Source organism: Danio rerio, chromosome 17 (assembly GCF_052040795.2).
Source record: "Danio rerio strain M-AB ecotype USA chromosome 17, GRCz13ab, whole genome shotgun sequence".
Taxonomy (NCBI): Eukaryota; Metazoa; Chordata; class Actinopteri; order Cypriniformes; family Danionidae; genus Danio; species Danio rerio.
This window is the reverse complement of record NC_141037.1, coordinates 9,350,638-9,377,500: the sequence shown is the minus strand read 5'-3', so window position 1 is coordinate 9,377,500 and position 26,863 is coordinate 9,350,638. Positions and strand designations below refer to the sequence as shown.

Below are 26,863 nucleotides of genomic sequence, written 5' to 3'. Positions count from 1 at the left end.
AAGAGATCGTCGTATAGTTTATAAATCCATGTCTCTTGATAGCTGCATCACATGAAATTAAGTCACATTCACAATACTCTCCTGATAGTGTTCTCACTTTCATTCACAAAATGGCGGCTGATAAAATATTTCACTGGTAACGGTTAAACATTTACCAGCAGTGTCTGTCCTGTGTAGAAATGCTCAGGTGAAAGCGTTTTCTTTGTATTGAATGTCCAGCCAATCCGAGTGTTCTATAAAATAGAAGTTAAGCTACATTTTAGACACTTCGTCACAAATTATTACACTTTTTTTCATCTACAAAAATATTCCCATGAAGACACTGAATTTGGCGTCCTTGTTTATCTAAACGAGTCCATAATATCCATGATGCGGATGTGGCCACCTAGTGGTGTATAAATATAACCACAGAAAGGACACAACCTGGATACTTTTCACTGCATATATTTTTATTTCCTATTACAATGATCTGTGTGTCTTTTATTTATTTTTTAATTAAAATACTGCAAAAGCTAAAACTGTTTCACTTCTATCAAACTGGCTTCTAATTTCACAAGAATAGATTTTAAATTCAATATAATGCAAATTTATGTCAGATTTAGTTTTTTTGCAAGTGTACATTTATGATGGTTGAACTTGGCAGCACATTCATTCTTCTTTCTGTGCGTGTCTACGAATATTGCAGTACTCTGTCATGTTTGTGTGATGTGATATTCAGTTTGTATCTTTGCATAACATACGAAAACACAATCGTTTCCAATTTTCACAAGGAAAGAAGGCAAAAGGAAAAAGACCTTGAAGAAACAAATCCTGAAGCAGAGTACTGACCTGACAAAAACGTCATCTGATGCATTGTGTGTATTAATAAAACAGATTTCTGATGTGTTCTCAAACGTATGAAGGTTCAAGAAAAAAAAAACTGGTTTACATTTTAATCAATGTGGAAATGTTTGCTTCTCCCTTACATTTACATTTATTACATTTACATTTATTAAATTCAGATTTTAATACATATTATCCCTATATTTGCACTATTATGATAAAAGTATGAATAACAATTCAATATACAATAGGTTTATATAGACTAACCAACATTTTAGGCTCAATAAAACATTATTTTATTTATTTTTATAGACAATACAAGGAAACATCATTCTTTTAACAGGTTAAATGCTTTTAGATTACTGTCATTAGCTGTGGTGAATAATTAAAGCCTCTTTGAATTGTAACATCTTTATTGTCTTTGTACAAAACAATCAATGTTTTACAAACAAACTACAAAATTTGATCTGCAACTCACTTCATGATATATATTCAAAATATCCCAAATGCCTGAATATAATACAACATTAAAATAATTTAAATACCCCTTTATTTATAAAACAACTTTATCAATACGATATAATAATAATAATAATAGAAATAATTATAATAACAATAGAAATAATAATAATAATAATAACATTAATAATGATAATATTAATAATAATAGCATGAATAATAATAATAATAATAATAATATAAATAATAATAATAATAACATTAATAATAATAATAATAATAATAATAATAATAACATTAATAATAATAATATAAATAATAATAACATTAATAATAATAATAATAATATAAATAACAATAATAATAATAATATAAATAATAATAATAATAACATTAATAATAATATAAATAATAATAATAATAAAAATAATAACATTAATAATAATAATATAAATAATAATAATAGAAATAATAATAATAATAATAATAATAGAAATAATAATAATAATAACATTAATAATGATAATAATAATAATAATAATAGCATTAATAATAATAGAAATAATAATAACAATAATAACATTAATAATAATAATAATAATAATAATAATAATAATAATAATAATAATAATAATAATAATAATAAGATTAATAATAGTAATAATAATAACAACATTAATAATAATTTTGCAATAAAAATATAGGTCAGTGTCTTTAGAAACCATTATGGTAAATAGATAAATAAAAACTTAAAGGTTTAATTGAGAAGGGTTGTTGGCGATTGGGTGTTATTAATGGCTAGATTGGGTAGATGCATGAACAAAGAAAAATTAAGACCCGTTTAAAAAAAGATTTAAGACCTACAACACAATATTTCAGTAGATTTAAGACTTTTTAAGGTCTAAAATTAAGTTTTTTGAGATTTTAGAAATTTTAAGACCCCAGTGGGCACCCTGTATAATTAGCAGTTTAAAAAATCTCTTTCTTTGTACTATAGTGTTTCTGGGCTGCGCAACATGTTTTATATACATTCAATGATTAGAATTGCGCTTTTCCTAATAATTGTTGTTCCAAGAAGCTTTTCAAAAGACAAACATTACAATCAAAATCAGGAAAAGTTAAGGTGCAAGTATGCGCTAGGACAATACAGCTGCCACGCGCATACATACAGTAATTTATCTGCAGTTTTACAATATAATGTATTTTTTCATAAACGTCAAATAAGTTTTGTTGATGAGTCTATTAAGCATTAAGAAAAAAATCCTTTCTATCCAGAATGATTTCCCTGATGCAATACTATACTAGCTTTGAAAGCAGAATAGTTCTTGTGTTTGTGATTCGTTGAGCCGTGTTCAAAGCTGTTGTACTCTACAAATATACACCTGTGCTGCTTGGCAACTAACTGTAGCATAGTTTACAATACATTTATAACAGCTAAAGGGCATTTTTAACTCAAGCAACAGATGTGATATAAATGTTTTTACACAAGTTACAATAGCTTTAAAATATAATAACACTTTACAGAGTTCACACTAGGGGCTCTATCATACACCCAGCGCAATAAGACGCAAGATGTGTTTGGTGTGATGTGTTGCTATAAATATATTTTCAGACCAACGCAATAATTTTCTCATTTTGCACTATGTTGTATTCAGGAATAATCAGGAATTATTTTCCTGATTGGTTTAATGCATGTTATGCTCAAAACACACCCAGAACTCATTAAGACAATAAGCACAACCAGGCCCGTCTCATAGTTTTTTTTAAATTTAACTATGAGATTTAACTTTATTTTAGGGATTTTTTGTTGCTGGATTAGCTAGCCAGATATCATCATAACCACACTTTTTAAATGTACTAAAAATATGTCCTAAATAATTGCAATAAAAAAAATTAAAACAAGACTCTAACAAAATACTAACTTATTACATGATGTATGATTAGGAAAAAATAGCAATCTGTTAAAGTTTTAAAGTAAAAAAAAAAAGTAGCCTACTGTCATTAGACAAAAAACTAACTGGCCCGCATATTCAACTGTCCACAGACAGAATTTGGCCATTTCAATAAAATAATAATAATAATTAAAACATAATAATAATAATAATAATAATAATAATAATAATAATAATAATAATAATAATAATAAAACAATTATAATGAATTTTCAGAATTTTTCTAGTCTCTTTGGTATAAAAAAGTACATTTGATAAAGTTGCCTGTAAAATGTTTTCTCTGTTTAAAAACAGAACAGTAGTGAAAGAAGACTTCTCTTACATCAGATTATAGTCCCACCAAAGCAACAGCTTACAGAGGACTCCGTTTGGTCTTAAAGCCTTTTTGGATGGATTATTTTCATTACTTATGAATATGATGGCATAGCAGTCAACAGGACAAATGAGCTCATGTATGGGACATATTCTGGATCTTTGTCAGTAAGTCTTCAGTATGTCAAACGGCCTCAAAACACAGACGTGACGGGAATATACATTGAATATGAATATATTATATATTGAATATTTTATATAATATTAAATTAGATAAAATAATTAAGAGGACAAACGCTGGACCCTTTCGGCGGGTGGGGGTAATCCACCCCCGGGCATGATGTAGTGTAGAAAGTAATATGCTATTAGGTTATGTGACCGCTAGAGGGCGCTCTTGGATAATAAGAAGCTCACCACCACTGGGAGTTTGTCAGAGTCATTGTTCAGAGCAGTGTATCCTAGACGGGCTCACTTTCTGTTCTCATGTCCCGCATCTGTCTTTAATTATATTAATCTGTCTCCATAATCTACTGCATAATAGAAAATTACACAGCACCAAAAATGTAAAAATAAATATTCAGTATATTTAATATGGATTTTGTCCACAGCCGACCGCAACTCGCCGTGACGGAGATTCCCGAGCCTGTATGCTCTAATCAGGTGTGCTCTCTTCAGCGCTCACCATGACAACGAAACTCACAGTAGTGACGTGGCATTGTAAACATTTGCATCTGCATTCATATAAAGCTCATCGGTTCTCTGTCAGTGTTATCAGTTCGCTCAGTGTTGCTGTTTGTACTTGACCAAGGTGAGTTAAATACCTGACAGTACGAGTGGAGCCACGCGAGGCGGCTTGTGAACCCTAGGCAGGGATCAATACAAGCCGTGAGGACCCTCAGGGAAACACGGAAGGCCGGTAGTGGGACCCCGCTGCGAGGGTTATGGTAGATGGGAGCAGCAAGGCCCACTCATCGTCTATTTTAAACTATAGTTTCAAACTTTAGTTTACTATAGTTTAAAATAGAAACCATGGTAACTGTAATGTTTTAACTGTGTCTGGCTGTTCTAATGTTTTGCTTTGTTTATCAGCAGAGTTGTTGAGCAAAGAAAGACTGAAGACAACCGCGGGTTAACGTTATTTGGATGAGCGCGCAATATGTTTCCGGGCTGTTTTCTTAAAGTTTATCTAGTTTAAATAAGTTTGCATGTCAAACTAAATAAACTACACTCTTTCTAAATACCCGTCTCGTGTTTTATTTGTCCTTTACAGCAATGCACTGTCTTACAAGTCTGTTGAATGCATTTGTGCAACATGGTTTGACAGTAAAGTAGTCTAACAAATAAATGGTTATAAATTTACCTTCATTAGTCAACATTTGCTGTAGTTGATAAAAAGTTAATCACAAATGTCCTGAGATATAATGGTAATGTTATGTGTAACAACAGGGGTGACACACACAACTGGAGGTAAGATCCAAATGCAGGTTTATTCTTAGTCAGGCAAGCAATTGTAACCCTCCAAAAAGGGCATAAAGTATTCACACACACAACACAAGTTCTTTACTGGACAAAATACAGTACTTATTTTGGGCCACAATAAAGTAAAATTTAAACACTCAATTCATTTAAATACTAGTTTCACTTTTATACAATAATCTCAAATATTAAAAATTCCACACAAGGGGAGCAGCAGGTAGAGAATAAAAAGTACACAGAGTTCATGATGTAAAGATTGTTAGCGGACTGCATGAAAATTATTGGGTAAGGCAATTAAAATGACCACCACAAGGCATTTAACAAGGGGTATCAACCGTAATTGTGCAACACATCATCATTTCACATCAACCCAAAGTTGTAATACACCACACAGTAAATCTCATAAATATAAATGTATAAATAACACCCATAAATAGACTCCACACAGCAATCAAAACATAAGCTACCATCAATACCACTCCAGCTAAATATCAAGCCGTCGTCATTCATAGACATATACACAAGATGTCGCCTGGCCTATTGTTGTCTATTGGACGGAATGCGTCAATAGTGCCGCCATCTTGCTACAGGGTAGTGCTCCTTTGAAATGAATGCTGGACCAAGGTACAGTGGAGGACTGTGGCCATCCAAAGCCAGAGATATACACATATACACATATCTATGATCGGGAGTTTTCCTGGATGTTAGTATGTAATTTTTTTTTTCTAATTACGAAAATTACAATTTTACATCACTTTTCTACATTGATGGATCAGTGACCGCACGGGCATTCCTGACAAAAAGCTTGTGTTTGTGTGTACAGAAATGTACTATTCACCCTCCCTGTTAAATTTGATCTAATCATGTCCTGAAACACACCTCCTCTCCTGCTTTCACTTCTCATACTGACGGAGGGAGCGATTCGTTTGTGAATTAAACCCCCTGAATGAATCTTTTACTAATGTTAGCCGACAATAATACAAGTTTCTGGCAGCGCAGCATCTCGTTGTCATATTTAATTTACATTGTTTGCTGATTTTATTCAACAAAACTAGCATAAGCCGAGTGTTTAGTGTGAGTTGGAGCTACTTTGCCGTATGGTGAATGCAGTTAGTGACTGTTATCCTCAATAACGTTACCTGATTAGCACAAAAGTTCAGAACATACAAAAACAGAAAAAAACATAATATTACCTATGAAATGTTCTGCCTTTGTGCTTTGTTTGCTCGTTACTACACCTACATGTGAAGGCAAATCCAGAGTCGTAATCAATATAGAGGCAGTAGGTCATAAGGCAGGCGGCTAAACATGAGAACAAGGGTAAACAAGGCTAGGGTCTAAACACGGAGAAACGCGTTGTAATGTCACTGAAAGCTAACAAGACTTGGCAAGCTGGATGAGTAAATGAGTGGTTAATGTTGGGTGTGTAATCAGTCTATGACAAGGTTCAGCTGGTGACAATGTAATCAATCTTGATGAGTGAGCATGTGTGAGTGTAACCGGAGAGCATGTATGAATATGTAGTCCAGGGGAAGGCGGAAGTGTAGTCCATGTATATTGTGAGAGAACCAGCGATTTCTGGAGAATGATCGCTGGTAATCGTGACATTATGGTTGTTACATAACTGTATTTATTATTATTCTGTATGTTTTAAACCAGCAGAATATACTATATATTTTGACATGTCATGAACTTACTGTTACTCAAACATTTGCTTACTAAAAATGTCCTAAGACAAGAATGGGTTTTGTTTTGTTTTTCTGTCAAACTACTGTAGGTTTTAGGTTGACTACAGCAGGTATCTATATCATAATATTGGTAGTCAAGAGTTATTTTAATGATCCAAATTCAGTAAAATGTCTCTTTTAGCATGCAAAAGTCATATTTCTGTATATAAAGTACATTTTCCAAAAACACAATTTTGTCTTGTGAAAATGACCAGTGGGTGGTGAGGAAAAAAGGTTAATGTCATATATATATATATATATATATATATATATATATATAAGAAGCTGAACAAGTTGTCATAATATTTAGTCAATGCATGTTTCTATACATTTCCATTAGACCTTTTTTCTAAATCTATAATTGGTAAATTGCTTCCAGGTCAATCTGGACTTTGTCTAATGAAGGTGAGGTGTATCTGAAGGGAGATTGTCGTATGTTCACATTTCTACTTTTGTTTTGTTTTTTTTCTTTGTCCTATGCAGTGCTGTATTTTCCTTTCTGTATCACAAGGACATGATGATGATCTGGCAACAAATTTCAGTACAAACCGCAAAAAAATTTAATAATAGCTATAGCTTACATAAGAACACCCCTCCAGAGTACACTGTTATACTGACAACATGAGTAAGTAATTTGACTGTCTTATCCGTACACAATGACACAGGGACTTGTCATTCTGACGGCACTGACATGTTCATTGAGAGATGAACTAAAAATTTTAAGCAAGAGACTGACTTTTGCAGGTAATCCATGCTGTTTTGCTATTTGTATGTTCTGTTTAGAGAAATGCACTTCTTCTTTTGCAAATTTCAAATCTGAGAAAAACTAGTTAATGCAAAGACGAAAAGTCTGCAAAGACAAAAGTGTGTATTTTTATTTGCACATTCTTTTATAAAAAAATAGTAGTGTATACATAATTGGGTTTTATATTTTTTGGCTTAATAATTAATACTTTATAGTCTACTAATTTTGATGTAACCGTGATAGTACAAAAAAAAAAAGAAGAGAGTCGTGTAAAAACAATACAGTAGTGAAAGAAGACTTCTCTTATTGCAGATTATAGTCCCACCGAAGCAACAGCCGACAGAGGACTCCGTTTGGTCTTAAAGCCTTTTTGGATGGATTATTTTCATTACTTATCATGGCATAGTATTCAAAATAGGACAAATGAACTCATGTATGGGACAAATTCTGGACCTTTGTCAGTGGGTCTTCAGGGAGGTCATGTACTGGACCAGTCAATAAACATATAGGACATCCCGGCTAATGTGGCCAGTTAGCCTAGAACCTCATGGATAGGAAAAGATTTTCATCTGTTAGGAAGTACCTAACTTTAGGTACATATATATATATATATATATATATATATATATATATATATATATATATATATATATATATATATATATATATATATATATATATATATATATTAAATATAAATATATTAATTACATTATAAATATATAATATTAAATGACAAAATAATTAAAAGGACAAATTCTGGACCTTTTGGTCGTGGGGGGTGGTTCGTTTGAACCATCTGAAACTCCCTGGCTACGGGCATGACAACCCTGTTATACCATGCGCTGCTGTGCAAACTGTATTTTTGTATCTGCAATTTTTTACCCAGCCGTCCAATCAGCAGTGAAGGGGCGGAACAAATACACTGACCAGTCATTCTATAGTTCATGTACAATGAATAAACAACAATACTAAAGAAGAAGTTAATAATACTGGTTACTGCCTTCGGTAATATTCTTCAAAATTACATACTGCTATGTTACAGCCATGGATTCCAAATGAAAAAAGCATCTCAGCTGGAAAAATTTAAGTGCTTAAAAGTTTTTGACTCTTTTAAAAGCGTAAAAATACCATAATATGTTTGCAGATATTTAAGAAACACGCTAAGAGAACATTATTGTTTATCTGAAAAACAATGCTAAAGTCAGATATTCTCCTTTGAAAATGTGTTTTCCGTGTCTAATCGCTGTCTTTTTTTTGTCCCTTTAACCCACTCAATGTCAGTTTAGCCAATTATATTTGAGCATCCCGAGTTGCCTTGATGGAAAACTGCATATTTGATTCATTTAGTCATGAAGGCTCTCAAAGCAGGCGTCTAAAACCGAAAACCGGTGGACAGTAGCAGACTCTGAAATGAGATGCAGGTTCAGAGTTATAAATAATATAATATAAATATTATGAACATAAGGTGAGCAGGTTACATTGTAGCCCTGTGTCCTTAAGACACGCTACGTGACTAGATTTGCAGTGATAAACAATTTGGCTGTTTGCACCAGACGAACCACGACAGAAATGTAAACACAGCCAATCATAAGCACAGAATAGTGCACTCTCTGCACTCCAACGTAAAGAAAAGTTTCAGAATCAACTTAATACATATTAAACATTATTAAATGTAGATGCTAAGTCACTGATATGTGTTGGTTTGCACTGTCATGGTCTGAGCTAAACTATCTGCTGCTGCTTTCAGAAGTATGACAATAAATATCATGTGAAATGGCATTCAAACTCACATTATGAGCATTTAACACTGAATAAAGCACATGAGGTGTACCTGAGGTGATCATTGTCAGTTTTCTGTTGTTCAGCTGCAAGAAATAAAAGCAGTTTCTAAAATATAAATTTCCAGGTCTTAGGATAAAAAAACTCCTTTTAGCATGGAAAATACTCCCTCTATCGCATGCCGTTGCTTTTATATAGAACACGATTTAAATCAGCCTTTGTTGGTATCGTCAATCTAGGAACCTGCTCTTGCATGTGTTTTGAACCAGGGGTGCAATACCTAGTTCAACCACTGGGTGTCAAACTTACACGCTGCACCTTAAAGCATTCAAGCACCACCAGCTGGACATTCTTAGAAAAAGAGTCTTGAAGTTTGAAGCTGATAACTCTAAACGCTCTGGTGTTCACACGTTAATTAAAAATGTATTGAATGGAATATAACCATTCAATATTTTTGCATATATGAAACATATCAACCTTATACTGTAATGCGGAAGTGCGCTGGTTTTTGCGATGTTTTATTACATCCGATTCTGTTGCCTATGACTAGGAATAATAAACAGTGAAATTATTTGCTCTACAAACAAGTGTGTTCATGACTGTACATAAAAAGTAGAATAATATAATAAGAAAATATCAGTTTGCAACATCAAGCAGCACAACGAGCTGTTTTTTAACATCTAAAGATCAATAGAAGTGCACCTGCTTGTATGTAAAAAATAAAGTCAATAGGATGGGAGTCCAGAATAACCCACAGCATTCCTGAACATGTAACAAGCATAGTTGTATTTACAGCCAGTCTCTCAGATCTGTCTGATGAAAGTGGATTATAAATCACACAGAGACACTGATGAGTCCCAGCCAATCCTAAATCCAGCATGGACTGGCTCAGTGAATGTGGTTTTGAATGTGTGTAGGAGTGTGAGTGTGTTTGTGTCAGAGACGCTGTAAAAGGACAGAGTGCCAGCAGGCCAGTCCAGAAACACTCCTACTCTGTTAATGGGACAGGTAAATTCATGTAATAATTTAAACTTATCATAGTGTCTGACATAGACTGTCTTATTAAAGCAGTTTAGAATCCAAGACATTTCATTTAATCCCATCCAGCATTCTTTTTTCCATCCTTTCCTGCTGATTTCTTTATATGCCACTGATATGTAGATCTCCCCACCACTCAATTCAACCTCCCAGTAACAGCGTCCAATCAGACTTTCTTTACACAGAACCTGAGGATTGTACTCATCAAATCTCTCTGGATGATCAGGATACGGTTGCTCTTCTCGCACACGTGTCATCTTTCTGTTGCCCTCTGACAGAGAGAGATAAGGGCTGACCGTGTTTAAATCCAGTGTGAGATCACACGCATCTGAACACAACAAGATAATAAAACAAATCAACAGTGAGGTTTGTGCATGTGTGTGTGTGTGTGTGTGTGTGTAGATCTCTCAATTAAAAAAATTATTTAATAAACCTTACCTGCAATACTAGAAGAATTTGGGATATGTGATAATGTTTTAAAACAGCAGAAGGCGCTTTAGGCTAGTTTTGAAGCAGCAGACAGTGCTCTAGGCTATTTTTTAACAGCAGATAGTGCTCAAGGCTCGCTTTTAACAGCAGACGGGGCTCTGAGCTAGTTTTTAAACCGATGATGGTGCTCTAGGCTAGTTTTTTTAACAGCAGATGGCGATCTGTGCTAATTTTTAACAGCAGATGTTGCTCTATACTAGTTTTTAACCAGCAGATGTTGCCCTAAGCTAGTTTTTAACAGCAGATGGTGCTCTATGCTAGTTTTTAACAGCAGATGTTGCTCTGTTAGTTTTTAAATCAGCAGATGTTGCTCTATGCTAGTTTTTAAATCAGCAGATGGTGTTCTAGGCTAGTTTTTAATCAGCAGATGTAGCTCTAGGCTAGTTTTTAACAGCAGATGGTGCTCTATGTTAGTTTTTAACAACAGACTGTGCTCTAGGATTAGTTTTTAAAAGGCAGACAATGCTCTAGGTTAGTTTTTTTAACATCAGATGCCGCTCTAGGCTAGTTTTTATACATCAGATGCCGTTCTAGACTATTTTTTAAACATCAGACGTTGCTCTAGGCTAATTTTCAAAGAGCAGACACGCTCTAGGCTAGCTTTTAACAGAAGATGGTGCTCTAGGCTAGTTTTCAAACAGCAGATTGCGCTCTAGTTTTTAAACAGCAGATGGCGCTCTAGGCTAGTTTTTAAACAACAGACAACGCTCTAGGCTAGTTTTTAACAGCAGATGGCACTCTAGGCTAGTTTTTAAACGACAGTCTGCACTCTAGACTATTTTTTTTAAACAGCAGACGTTGCTCTAGGCTAGTTTTTAAACAGTAGACAGCGCTCTAGGCTAGTTTTCAAACAGCAGACGGCGCTCTAGTCTAGTTTTTAAACAGCCAATGAGGCTCTAGGCTAGTTTTAAAACAACAGACAGCACTCTAGGCTAGTTTTCAAACAGCAGACGGTACTCTAGTCTAGTTTTTAAACAGCCGATGGCGCTCTAGGCTAGTTTTAAAACAACAGACAGCTCTCTAGGCTAGATTTCAAACAGCAGGCGGCGCTCTAGGGTAGTTTTTAACAGCAGACTGGGCTCTAGGCTAGTTTTTAAACAGCAGACGCTGCTCTGGGCTAGTTTTTTCAAAAAGTAAATGGCACTCTAGGCTAGTTTTTAAACTACAGATGGTGCTCAAGGCTTGTTTTTAAATAGCATAACGGTGCACTAGGGAAGTTTTTAAACAGCAGATGGTGCTCTAGGCTACTTTTTAAAATATCAGAATAGTGCTCTATATTAGTTTTTAAATAGCAGAATGGTCCTCTAGGGAAGCTTTTAAACAGCATACAGTGCTCTAGGCTAGTTTTTAAACACCAGATGGCGCTAGTTTTGAACAACAGGCGGCACTTTAGGATTGTTTTAAACAGCAAATGTTGTTCTTTGCTAGTTTTTAACCATACACTCAAATGCTCAAGAGGAAGAGCACATACAAGTTTAAGTTATGCAAGTTTCAAGATTCAAGAGAGAATAGCGCTTAGCAAGACCAGCTAAAAGTTGAACCTTATGCCTTACAGCGAAGAGCTGAAAATAAATACTAATGCTTAGAGCTCGATTTCTGAAATAGTTTTTCACCATAGCTCCAAGCATTAGTATTTATTTTCAACTATCTGCTCTGAGTCATGAGGTTCACTTTTAAGCCGGTCTTGCTAAAATCATTACAGCACCTATTGGGGAGTCAGGTGTATAGATATTGAGGCTCAATTTGATTGGTCAAATTTGTATGAACAACATATAGATGCAACACACAAATGTTTGGAACATAAAATAAATGTAATTTATCACATCTCTTCTTAAAATGGATATTGCACAAACTATTACCTCAATATAATAACTATATCCAAATCTTTTCTATATTAGTACTATTAGTATATTAGTACTTTCAATGAGGTAGCTTAAGAAGTAGTTTTAAAAAAGTATTATTTGTCCAATAAAAACTTAATAGAAGGCTTGAGTTGGTGACCTACATTTCTGTGGTCCTGCCTTGATCTTTCCTCCATGATCCACACTATAAAATAAAAGAATTAAAAAAAAGTAAGAAAATAAAGCCGCACATATGGTTCTTGGACAAAACAAAAATGTGGCTTGCCAGGTTTATAATCTTTATCAGTATTAATATTCTGTGCAGCATATGCTTTTTTGATTTCAAACACACATCCAAACAAAAAAGACTAGATGTTTTTATTGTTGAACATACTTGAGTGTGGTCAGTCTGTAGTTTGGATCAGAGATCAGCTCAGCTAATGATTGTCCTGGATTATTGTAGCTCAGATCCAGCTCTCTCAGGTGTGAGGGGTTTAATCTCAGAGCTGAAGCCAGAAAACAACAGCCTTCCTCTGTCACCATACAGCCAGATAACCTACAAACACACACAACATCACATCATCTGCAATATTAGAACTGATTAAAGGGATAGTTCACCTAAACTATCAAAAGAAAATTTAAATCCATAATCAATGACACAAAATTATGACACTGACTGGTCACATTTCAATACACATTCAAACCTCAGTATCTCCAGATGACAATGTGAACTCTTCAGTCCATCAGAGAGCAGCTTCACTCCTGAATCCTGCAGGTCATTGAGACTCAGGACAAGTTCTCTCAGTGAGTTTGATGATTGTAGAGATGAAGACAAACTTTCACAGCACTGACCAGTGAGATTACAGTCAGCAAGTCTACAACACAGGATAAGAAATGATTGAAATTGATCACACAACTAATAATCTATGCTTTAGTTTCACCATAATATAAATATTATAGGAAATGCATGCAAGGGTGATAAGCTCTTTTGTACTTACAGAGCTTCTGGAAAGTATTCATAGCGCTTCACTTTTTCCACATTTTTTAATGTTACAGCTTTATTCCAAAATGGATTAAATTTCATTATTTCCTCAACATTTTCCACACAATACCCCATAATGACAATGTGAAAAAAAGATTTTCTGAAATTGTTGCAAATTTATTAAAAATAAAATCACATGTACATCAGTATTTATAGCCTTTACTCAAAATTTTTATTACATTTAGCCAATCTCCAGGTGTGACAGGAGCCCTTTTAGAATAGATTAGCATCAGTGGTGTAGTCCTTGCTATACGAACGTATACTCAGTATGCTTACTTTTTTCCATGAGCTGTTTGGGTATTACCACTTCTAAGGATCAGTAATTGAGTATACCATCAGTATACTCACTTGTTTTTCTGATTAAACTTCCCTAATTTACATCTATTTGCGTCCCCTTTAACTGTATACCAAACAGGTTTTTTTTTTTTTAACTCACAACTTAATTTGTTAAGATGTGCCTATTTATTACAATTCTTACTTAAATATATATATATATATATATATATATATATATATATATATATATATATATATATATATATATATATATATATATATGACACATTTTTCTTTGTTTACCCCAAAAGGATCTGATCCTGATTCACCCTAAAATTAAAATCCTAAAATCGCCCCTGTAAAACAGTATTTCACATTTGTCTTAATTGTGCCGCTAGTGAACGACACTATACGGTATACAACACTAAAAACAATTAGGCAAAGATTACTCATAAATGGCGTAACAATGTGCGATTTAAAAGGGTAACTACTAGTATATAATAGCGACAACAGAAGACAGACTCCTTTGGTTTAAAACAAGCATGCACGAATGTGACAATTAAAAATAATTGCTGATTGATGTTTAAATGAACCTATAAAATGTAAAGTAATAAGCCAGTAAAGAAAGTAAGCTAAAAAGCTGTCTTTCCATGTATGCACAGGCCCTTTTGAGTTAACTTAAATACAGGTAACTGATGTAAAAAAAAAAAACAATAAAAAAAAAACAACAAAAAAAATTATATATATATATATATATATATATATATATATATATATATATATATATATATATATAATCTCCAATGAATCGAAGAAACATTGACTTTCGTCGTTTCTTTGCCTACTTTTATTTAAAATTTGTGTCGGGTGTAATAGTACACCACCTTTTTTTCTAGGACTACACCACTGATTAGCAAGAGCCATTGAATAAGACCATTAAAATCTTGCTCAAATTAAAAAAAAAATGTTTTTATAATATTCCTATTTAAAGCTTGACTCATCTGTAATGGTGCTACAAGACCAACGGCATAATAATCAATGAACTTTGCTGCTGTACCATGGCTGCAGCAGGCACAATGATATTATGCAGATTCTAACTGGTGGTGCAAAAGCAGACTTTGGTGCTGTGTAATATCAATAAATCTGTTTTTCTTACTTCAGTATCTCAAGCTGACATTGTGAACTCTTCAGTCCATCAGAGAGCAGTTTCACTCCTGAATCCTGCAGGTCATTGTGACTGAGGTCCAGCTCTCTCAGTGAATTTGATGATTGTAGAGAGGAAGACAGACTTTCACAGCACTGACCAGTGAGATTACAGCAGTCAAGTCTACAACACAAAACAGAGTCAAACAAAAAGGATATTGTGTGTTAAATTACAAGATATTTGCAACATTGATCACATGCTTGATGAACTACTCTTTATCAAGAAGAGCTTTAATGAACGCCTATTTTAAAAATTGCAGAGGTGCTGTTTTATAATATATTAAATACATTCAAAAGTTCTTTTAGGGGCGGCACGGTGGCGCAGCGGGTAGCACCATCGCCTCACACCAAGAAGGTCACTGGTTTGACTAGGTCAGTTTGCATATTCTCCCTGTGTTGGTGTGGGTTTCCTCCGGGTGCTCCGGTGTCCCCCATTTTGCGGTTCATTCCACGGTGGAAACCAAAGAATTATAAAGAGACTAAGCCAAAAAGATAATGAATGAATGAATAAATAAAGTGTATTTAATAAATACAATAAAAACTATTTACTAGTGTCATATTTTTACATTTGATTACTTTCTGTAGTATTTATTAATATCCTGAATACTACTGATTGAATACTACAATACTATAAACCGTCCTCAAGTGCTCCAAAATGCAGCCTCCAGGCTTCTTACTGGCACCTGTAAGTTTGAACACATTACTCCTATCCTGTGCTCCCAACACTGGTTGCCGATAAGTTTTAAAGTTGAGTTTAACATTTTAATGTACATTTTTAAGGTATTAAATGTCCAGGCTCCAACTTATCTCTCTAAATTTTTAACTGTTAAAATATCAGGCAGATGTTTAAGGTCATCGAACAAGAAAATTCTAGTAGTTCCCAGATCTAAATTGAAAAAAAGGAGATTTTTCTGTAGTAGTTCCTAAAATGTGGAACGGGCTACCTATGTCTATTAGAACAATTTCCTAATAACCTTTGATCCTATTGAAGAAATCTGGGGTGTGTTTCCCAAAACCATTGTTAGCCAACTAAGGTTGCAAGTTCCGTCGTTACAAACATAGTTCGTTGATTTGCCATTTCCCAAATCCACTGTTTTAAAGGGGTGGTCCACTACGATATTATATTTTAAACTTCAGTTGATGTGTAATGTAGCTGTGTGAACATAAACAGCATCTCTGAATGTAAAATATTCAAAGTTTAATGCAAAGGGAGACCTTGATTTGTACAGAGTTAGCTTAGCAACGCCTACAATTAACGAATTTTGGGGACTACAAAAAATACTTCCGCCCCCTGTGAGATCACAAAAGTTCGTTATTGCGCATCCCACACTGCGCAGGTAAAGGCCGTGGCCAGAGGCGCTGTAACGTTACTGCAGAGAGAGAAATGCCATCCTGCTGTTTCCACAGAGCTGTTCTGTTTCTGTTGTTGGGCTTCCAAATGACACGACCCAAACACAGAAGTGCTTACAGTTCAATATTAATTATGTTCCAGAGAACTATAAAATACATAGCAAGCATGATTTGACAAAACACAGCTTCCAGAATCTCTCCCAGTTCAGTGCTGGATTCAGTTAAAATCTCCTCAAAGATGGAGCAAGGAGACGCTGTGAACTCTGAGTCATGACCTGTAAGTGTTTTTATTTGTTAAAATTGATCATGACATGTACAGTGTCTAACTTTAACGGTGTGTTGTAGCAAAGATGTAAACAACGGGAAATTATGGTAACCGCTAACGACTTAGCTAACGTTACAAATCCATATTTATCAAACGGCTGTAAACGCACACACACACATACACATACACGCACTCTTGGCCAGCACCTGCGTCTCTCTGTGTGAGACGGCAGAATTTCTCTCTATAGGCAGCTATGCTATGCGTTTTACAACTCGGACAATAAAGTCGCAAAAGATATGTGAACGATTCATGTTACTTACACAGGCATATTCCGCATTTGCATGAAAGACGTCCTGTAACGCATTGATTTAAAAAAAATACAGCAATGATTTCCCAACTGGAGTGTAACATCAAAAACAAATCAATCCAGGCTCACAAAGGTCTCATCTCACATCTTGTGCTTTATTCTGTCACCACAGAAAATAACTTAATCCGAGCATGAGAGAAAAAGAACAATAAAAATCTCTCCCGCGCACATGCGCTTCTCGTGTTACAAATACTTCATCGTATACACGCATAAACACACTAAAAGGCACAGAAACAGTTAAAGGAGCCGCATCCCATTTTCACTCGTTACAGACACGTGTTGACTGACTGACTGACTGTTTACACAAAACGCGCGTGCTTGTCAGGGCGTGACGTGAAGCCGATCGGCGTATCACAGCATATTATGATGATGACCAATCAGAGTCACTTGAGGGTGGGCCTTTTAGAGGAACTAGGAAATATGACAGTCGTTTTCATGTTAGCTGAGTAGCTGTGTATAATCAAAGTGAGATTTATGAAAAAATAACACGATTTCCTTCAAGTTAAACATGAGCACACATTGCTTTGCATCTTATTAACACAACCAAGCCTTAAAAATAACATTCTGGACCACCCCTTTAAGGAACATTCGCAAACTGCGTCCGAAACTCGTGCACTTGCAACTACACCGCTGGAGCTGTAGTCAGAAACATAGTTCCTGGCTGTGTTCTATTCCCCGTAATCACCACTATGGCCTATTCATTTAGAACATTCTTACATTTAAACTTGGAAAGAGTAAAATTAAAAAAGCATTAAAGTCATCTCTCTTAGGTGTAATTTGCTTTCAAAGTATTTTTACATTTCAGTTTTAGCGATCTTCATGTTTACAATTGCGCTCCCTTTACAGTGCACTTTGAAACCATTGATGTCATTTTGAACACAGCCGTGGGACATGAGAAAGTTATAGGTGACCTATTAATGTATTTAAAAGCAGAATTTTGTCACGTCTCCAATGTTTGTGAAAACAAAATATATAGCATACGTTAAAGCTTTTTAATTTATAGTAGGTTAGTTATTAAGTTCTGTACTGTATATGACATGGACCTGTTGGTTAGAACATTTCTGGAGTGGTTTGCATGTGTCAAATTGTAAAAGTAGACTGTAATAAATAATTAAATATCCTACTTAATAATAAACAATCATCATCATAATCATTAATATTATTGTTAAAATAGGATTTTTTTTCATTTGCTAATAAATAATAAATTTCATTTCTCAATAAATCGCCTTATTATTTATTTATATGTCAAATATATATAGTAATTATATATTTTAAAATTGAACATGTTATGTTCCCAATAATATTTGTGAAGGGAACACAGGCCCTATATGTGCCGTTTAAATATATTTCCATTGATATGGAAAACGAGTGCATGTTTTTACCAAATCTAATATTGCATTTTATTTTAAATGTGTGTGCGTGTAAGCTAATAAAAATTGCACAAAGATATTATGGGTTTCTTCTCTAAAGAAGTAGTTATCCCACCCCACTTTTATTTCATGTTTACAATGCAAATCTAATTAGATCCACTTTATTTGGTAAACAAAGCAAGTATCTCATATTTAATAATTTTTTTTGTATTAATTTAAAGGATGAATAAATATAAACTTACACACATTTGCACAAGTAAATAAACAGAAAAAACAGTGGGCTAAAAATCTGCGGAATTCTGCGCACGCAGATTCCATGTGGGCCTTGTTGTAACAAATGTGGTTTAAACAATGGATCTGCGACAGAGAAACTACGGGTTTTGGGAAACACTCGTCATTACATAGTTTTTTTTTCCCAAACGAGGCATCATACTATGATAATTCAGCCTTAAGTTAGGTCGTTATTTTGGAAACGCACCCCTGGTGTCTTGTTATTTATCGTTGTTGCCATGTCGTGTGTTGGATGTATTGTATGTTGTTTTTGTGTTGCTATCTATTTTTGATCATTTCCTTATAGGTTTATACAGCACAATGGTCAACAACTGTTGCTTTATTGCGCTTTATAAATAAATACACAAAACGACTGTAAAACACACCTACAAGAAATGACAATTACCTTATTTCAGCTGTATTTTTGTCGTATTGTAGGCCTATGTGTGCAATTTATATTTGTGCTGTTTTTTGCGTCTCAAAAAACAGACACATTTAGTTTAATCACATCAACCAATACTCACAGAGCTTTCCTGCAGTTCACCACAGCTGGTATCAGTCTCCATCTGCCCTCATCTGATGTTTTGTATCTCTTCAGATCAAACTCATCCAGCACCTCCTCTGATATCTGAAGAATGTAGGCGATTGCCGAGCAGTGAGAGGAAGTGAGCGGACTAACGGAGAAATGCTCTGATTTCATAAATTCTTGAATATCTCTGTGTGGAGTCTGATCCTTCATTTCCAGCAGACAAAGGAAGAGATTAATGGATCTTTCAGCAGAAACACTCAAATTGTTTGGCTTTACCATATCACATGAAAGCAGTCCTAAACTAGTAGATGAAGAACCAAAAGGCTGTTTGCCCTTAATTTTATCTTTGATGAACTGTGTGATCCTCTTAATGCTTTCTAAGGAGCTCTCTGTGTGTGGTAGTAGACCCTGTAAGAGATTCTGATTGGACTCCAGCGAGACACCCAGCAAAAACCGCAGGAAAAGATCCAGGTGTCCATTTTCACTCTTTAAAGATTCAAGAACTGCTTCATTTAGAAGATTAGACAAATGCATTTCAGGACCATCCCAATGTAATCCAAAAACACATCTACATTGTTCTAGGATTGAACGGATATTGGGGCCAAATAACAACTTCAGCGCCCTCTCATTCTTGACTACATGGCAGTAAAACACAAAGAAAGCAGCGAGAAACTCCTGAAAGCTCAGATGAATGAAGCTGTAGACTTTCCTCTGATGTATCACAAGTTCCACTTTAAAGATCTCAGTGCAAATCCCAGAATACACTGAGGCATCAGTGACGTCTATGCCGCTCCTAATCAGGTCCTCTTCATAGAACATCACATTGCCCTTCATCAGCTGTTTGAAAGCCAGTTTAGCGAGTTTCACGATCATCTCTCTGCTGGACTCCAGGAGATTCTCTGGATCTCTCTCTTCATACTTCAGGTTCCTCATGTTGATCTGAGTCAGCAGGAAGTGGATGTACATTTCAGTCAGAGTTTGAGGGATTTCTGCTCTGTCATCTTCATTCAGGAGCTTCTGAAGCACAGTGGCTGAGATCCAGCAGAAGACGGGTATGTGACACATGATGTGGAGGCTTCTGGATCTTCTGATGTGGGAGATGATTCTGTTGGCTTGATGCTCATCGCTGATTCTCTTCCTGAAATATTCCTCCTTCTGAGAATCATTGAATCCCTGAATTTCTGTCAGACGGTTGATGTATTTTGAAGGGATCTGATTGGCTGCTGCTGGTCTGGAGGTGATCCAGATGTGAGCAGAGGGAAGCAGATCTCCTCTGATGAGGTTTGACATCAACACAGCCACTGATGAAGACTCATTCACATCACTAACTCTCTCAATGTCTGAAAACTTTAGTGTGATTCTGCTTTCATCCAGACCATCAAAGATGAACACGACTTTACACTCCTCATACATCTCTGAGTCCAGATCTTCAAGTTCAGGATGAAAGTCCAGCAGAAGTGTGTGAAGACTGTACTGATGATCTTTAATCAAGTTCAGCTCTCGAAATGGAAGCACAAACATGAAATCTACATCCTGACTGGCTTTTCCTTCACTCCAGTCTAGAATAAACTTCTGCACAGAGACGGTTTTTCCAATTCCAGCGATGCCTTTAGTGAGAACAGTCTTGATCTGATCTTTCTCCTCATGTTCTGGTTCTTGTAAGGGTTTAAATATGTCATTGCAGTAGATTGGAGTGTCTTGTGTTCGGGCTGTTCTCTCCATCTGTAAAACCTCATGTTCTTCATTCACTCCTTCACTCTCTCCCTCTATGATGTAGAGCTGTGTGTAGATGCTGTTCAGGAGTGTTTGATTCTCTGCTAGATTGATTCCCTCAAATAACTCGTATTTGTCCTTCATGGATGATTTGTGTTGGTCAGTCACTGATCTGACAGCAGCATCTCTCTTCAGTCTGCAGAAAACAGTGAGATGAACAGTAAAAAAGCATTATAATTTAGAGAATGATTTGAATGTTCCAGATTTATTTATGCATTTCATATACTATGGTCATCATGCATTAATGTATATTCTAAAAATCTCAAAAATGAGAAAGGCTTTTGTTTGAACCACCCACTGTCTCTTCAGCAATGACCTGAGCATCACACATACACTTCACTCACTTTGTATATCAATTCCAAGAATCAGATTTTGAATTCAATACCTTTTAAGACATTTTTAAGACTCTTTGCATACATCTTAAGATCTCATCACCACTTCAGGTTTTAACCGGTAATATTGCTATAAAACTTGAAGTACATTTACTAAATACTGATTGCAAGAAACAAATCCTAAACTAAAATTGTATTCATTTACTGAATAAAAATGTTAATTCAGCAGGTGGCGCCTTTAAAACAGCATGAATAACAGTGTTTCCCTGGTTACTGCAGTTAACAAAGTAGCGCAATTTCTAGCAGGATTTGTTTGACTTCATAAACTAGGCAAGGCAAGTTTATTTATATAGCACATTTCATACACAGTGGCAATTCAAAGCCCTTTACATAAACTACACTCATCCCATTATTTAAAGATATTCAGGCAAACTTTAGCATACTGATACCACATTTAATACCTTGTAAAGTAGCATTTAAGACTTTTTAATACTTTTTAAGGGTCTTTAATATCTCTAAAATTGCTTTATAATTTTTTTTAATACTTTAAGACCCCGCGGAAAGCCTGCATTCATTTGGAAATCTTGTGATTAGTTTTTTACAAATATTTGAAACACATCATCCATAATCTTTCACAATATTTAATATTTGAAAATACCCTTACTCATTAAATATGAATAGTTAATCTAAAAATGTAAATCTACTCACAATGTTTAATGGAAGATTTAGAAAATGTTGGAAACTGGTAACCACTGACATCCATACAAAAAAATTCAAAATACCATAGAAGTAAATGGTTACCGGTTTCCGACATTCTTTCAAATATCTTCTTGTATTTAACAGAAGAAAGCAATGTTTGAAGGACAGCAGTTAAATCAAGTTTATACTTACCCAGGACTCATTGTTCTCTGTGTTTTGTTAGTATTGGATTCTCGAGATGGTGTTGTCAGATTGAAATTAGGAGGCTGTGGGATGGATTCAGCACTTCTCATAGACACACAGCTGGATTCTCGAAATGGTGTTCTTATATTGAAATTAGGAGGCTGTGGGATGGATTCAGCACTTCTCATAGACACACAGCTGGATTCTCGAGATGGTGTCTTTATATTGAAATTAGGAGGCTGTGGGATGGATTCAGCACTTCTCATAGACACACAGCTGGATTCTCGAGATGGTGTTATCAGATTAAAATTAGGAGGCTGTGGGATGGATTCAGCACTTCTCATAGACACACAGCTGGATTCTCGAGATGGTGTTATCAGATTAAAATTAGGAGGCTGTGGGATGGATTCAGCACTTCTCATAGACACACAGCTGGATTCTCGAGATGGTGTTATCAGATTAAAATTAGGAGGCTGTGGGATGGATTCAGCACTTCTCATAGACACACAGCTGGATTCTCGAGATGGTGTTATCAGATTAAAATTAGGAGGTTGTGGGATGGATTCAGCACTTCTCATAGACACAGAGCTGGATTCTCGAGATGGTGTTCTTATATTGAAATTAGGAGGCTGTGGGATGGATTCAGCACTTCTTATAGACACACAGCTGGATTCTGGAGATCCTGTCAACAGACTGAAAATAAGAGGATCTCATTAAATATGGTCCAATCATCATTAAACAAAACCAAAGCCCATAAGGAGTACATCAAGCTTCTCTACATGTCATTTGGCAAATCATGAAATTTACTCCTACTTTCAAACTTAAGTACAAAAGCAAATTTCTTTCTTCTATCGAACATAAAATATTTAGAAAAAAACTGAAAACATGGAACCATTAAAATCCATAGTAGGAAAAACAAATACTAAGTCAGTCAATGGTTACATTTTTCTAATTAATTTTGAACCATCTAATTAATATCTTTTGTGTTCAACAGGACTCAAACAGGTATGAAACAAGTCATTTTTTTTTGTAGACCAGGGGCCTGTTTCAGAAAGGAGGTTAAGTGAAAACTCAGAGTATTTTAACCCTGAAATGAGAGAAACTCTGGGTTTTTGGTTTCAAAATGGCAGGTTTGTTAAACTCAAGAAATCAGGGTAAGTCAAGCCTGTTTCTGAAAGAAAGGTAACTTTAACTCAGAGTCAGTTACTGTGGTAACTTACTCTGTGAATCTAACCTGGTACGGAGCAGGTTTTATTCTCTAAACTCTGAGTTTCTGTCGGTCTCCTCCCCTTTTTTAAAGATGAAGCGTATTTCTCGCATTAGTCTTACATTTCCACAGACCTATTTTAGAGCTCATTTTGAAGATGCCCATAAAAACGATTGGATTGATGGAAACGTCATGATTCACATAACTTTTGAAAATATGCATAATAAAACATTTGCATAACTGAGTAGGTTAAACTTTTATTTGATAAGAAAAGATGCGCATAAACTACGAAGTGCACATAACAAATTACAGTATGTACATTAAAAAAAAGTTTGTTAGAGATGACGATGAAAATGTGTGTAAATGGACAAACCATCTGACTGAGCACACAGTAGAACATCTTAAATGTTGTTTTAGTCATTCTAAAATGCCTTAACTGTTTCAGTATTAGTGTATATTATTAATTACCTCCGAGCGTCTGGAGCGTGTCAAGATCTCCGCGTTTGGCTTCTAACGCCCCACGTGTTCATTGTGTCTTCTGAGGCGCAAGTATTAAATAAAAAATCATTAACGCAGCTTGTTCTACCACAGTAAATTCTGTTTTTACTGTTGATATTTGGCGCAAGTTAATCAGGAAGTGACGATTGTGTTCTCTTTGACTCGTTGGATAAAAACGCTGCTTTATTCGCATCTTTTAGGCATTATTCCAGTTTTGCACAATTTTATGTAAGCCTGTATTTTGATGGAAACACAGCTATTGCCTACATTTTTGTCACACACAGAACAAAGTCACGTACAAGGCTTGTCCTTTTTTCCATTAATATTTAGCTTAACCTTCGACATGTACTGTTTTAGATTAATGGGTTTATTATTTTGTCTTATTTTTAGCACTGCTTAGGTTCTTAATGTTATATCAACCTCTATCACTTGATCAATAAAAAGACACACAAGTGCACTGTTAAATCTATTAAAACTGATAAACGTGTATAAAAGTTTAGAAAAAAGTATAAACGTCACACATTATATTACTTATTTTATTATACTTAAATGTTTAAATAATTTAAACAAAAAATTACGCATTAACTTGAGCAGCTGTTTTCCCATGCTAACTGTCTCTGTTTCACTGATGGTTGCTTCTTTTTAAGTATATACACTCATATTTGATAAAACTTTGCATGAGCAGATCAAGTTCAGCTGGGGAAAGAAATGGTGATCTCTTTTTTTAAGATGTTGCCATGGTCACTCATAATATCTGCGCTCCATTGATAATGCCTTTTTATAGTCACGGTGTGCGCGCTTAACTCTGAGTTGGTCTACTCAAAGTTGATTGACCCAACTCAGATCAGCTATTCTGAAAGCGAAAACTCCGAGTTTTTAATCTCTCGGTAAATCAACTCAGAGTTCAAGTTTAAACTCAGAGTTGTTTGAACCTCCTTACTGAAACAGGCCCCAGGTCTCAGGACAGCACTTAAATCAGGTTTACACTTACTCTGGGGTCACTGTCACTGTGGTAAGCTTGGTTTCTGGAGATGGTGTTGTTAGACTGAAATTGTGAGGCTGTGGGAGGGATTCAACACTTCTCTCAGACACACAGCTGGACCCCGAAGATGCAGCTTCATCTGTCTGAACATCATCCCTCTTTCTCTTCGAGTCGAGGCTCATTTTACAGGCAATGCTATAAAAATGGGCAAACATGTATGATAGAATTGACTTTAGAAATACAAAAGGAAAAATAAACTTCTTTATAAACATTTTTCCTTAAAAAATAGAATAAAGAAACTCAAACAGCTCTGGAAAAAGTGAAGGGGAAAATAAATTATGTGAACTATCCCTTTAATGCTAAAAGCTGTCATTTCCTCTTATATAATCCCCACACAGGCCTGTTGACCGGATGCCACCCAGATGCTTGTTCTTACAATTACATAGACGTTCACAATGTTATGCAGACACTTTGGCCAAGAACAGATGTTTTGTTACTGTTCCCGACTGCAAAAGCCAAGCTAAAATTGACCCACAACATTCACAGTTAAGTAGTGAATAGAGCATCTTAAAATGTGTTTATGGTAAGAGAATGCACATTATTTACCATTGCTTGAATAATACAGAAATGTGTTTTTTACATTTACGTGGTTGTTTCTGTCCTTCAATATATGTTGCATTTGTGTATGTGTTTGGTCAAACTAACAACACTAAGATATCAAAATGAACCTGAATTACTTCACTTGGAAAACGTTGAGGTAAAGTTTTATATTAGCACATTCGTTTAGTGACAACTGTGACACACTCCATCCCTATTACTTACCATGGTACTTTGAATATTACTAAAATCACATGTAAACATGATTCAAAACAACATTATCACTATTTAAATGACTGAACAATGTTTTAGCCTACTGTAATAGTCGTTGGCTACTAATATGATTCCAATATCAAGAATACTTTTCTGAAACTATATAATTTAAGTTTTATATCCACACATTTAGACATTAGCAGCCAATCAAAGACTATCAAAGTAGAACATATTGTTCACAAATAAGTCATAGCCTATTTAATTCACATGTGATTTCAGACCGAATATTCAAAATACAATGGTAAACAATAAAGGGAGTTTGTCACTGAACAAACGTGGGGACATAAAACCAATTTAACCTCAACAACTATATTATTAAGGAGAAACTCCGAATGAACAAACATAAAATCAATTTTACCTTAAGTTGGAAGTTTCACGTTGTGACGACAAATTTACTGTAACGTTATAGCTTCATTAACTCCAATTATCTAACTAAATAGAATACTGTAACATGTTTAACGTTAGAGAACATTCGCGATACAACAGACACCAAATAATGCTAGATGCACGGTCTGTAAATGCAGTCACAAACAACTGCGTCACGTTTGTCGTTGTGTGTCATCTCCTTAAACTGACACAAACTGCAAAAAGTGGCATTCATAAAATATACTCACCACTCTGTGAAAAGTAAATAATCCAGTTGTAAGTCAATTTTAACGTTATTAGTAACTTACTCGAATCGCTCGATGTGGTTCGTTTCACTTCCGTTAGTAACTGAAGTCACTCCATAGCTCCAAAATAGCGGTTGCTTCTCAATATCCTTCCTAACCTACGAGGAGTTCAGTCATTTTGGAGAACATCTCAAATTAGTATTTTCTTAAAAACACCACAAGAATCGAGGATATTATTGAGATATCCAGCTGCAGACTAGATTCGACCACTATCCAGACTTCAAATGGGAGGGACTTGGTTTACAGCTGCAGCTAATGAGAACGTGCACATGCAACTTATTTTTTTGATGCTGTATAACAAATTTATTTCACACACTGTTTTTTTTTCATTAT

General features: G+C 35.0%; 2 protein-coding genes across 6 annotated transcripts in view; both read right to left on the bottom strand.

Moving 5' to 3' along the window:
* LOC147839919 (protein NLRC3) overlaps nt 1-122 on the bottom strand; it is a 17,408-nt gene extending 17,286 nt beyond the window's left edge. Inside the window, exon 1 of one of the 2 annotated variants that reach the window (XM_087289894.1) lies at nt 1-122. This exon is cut by the window's left edge and continues 12 nt beyond it. The gene's annotated coding sequence lies outside the window, so the exon portion shown is untranslated. The other variant, XM_087289895.1, reaches the window with a different exon arrangement.
* An 8,206-nt stretch (nt 123-8,328) lies between these two features.
* On the bottom strand, nt 8,329-26,756 carry si:ch211-236p5.2. Of its 4 annotated transcripts, none has more exon segments than NM_001444580.1 (9): nt 8,329-10,641; nt 12,808-12,848; nt 13,038-13,199; nt 13,348-13,518; nt 15,118-15,288; nt 19,311-21,224; nt 22,312-22,995; nt 24,999-25,184; nt 26,534-26,756. In NM_001444580.1, coding segments are annotated over 8 exon segments (3,855 nt in total). In that variant the 5' UTR covers nt 25,172-25,184; nt 26,534-26,756; the 3' UTR covers nt 8,329-10,102.
* Nucleotides 26,757-26,863: the final 107 nt, after the last annotated feature.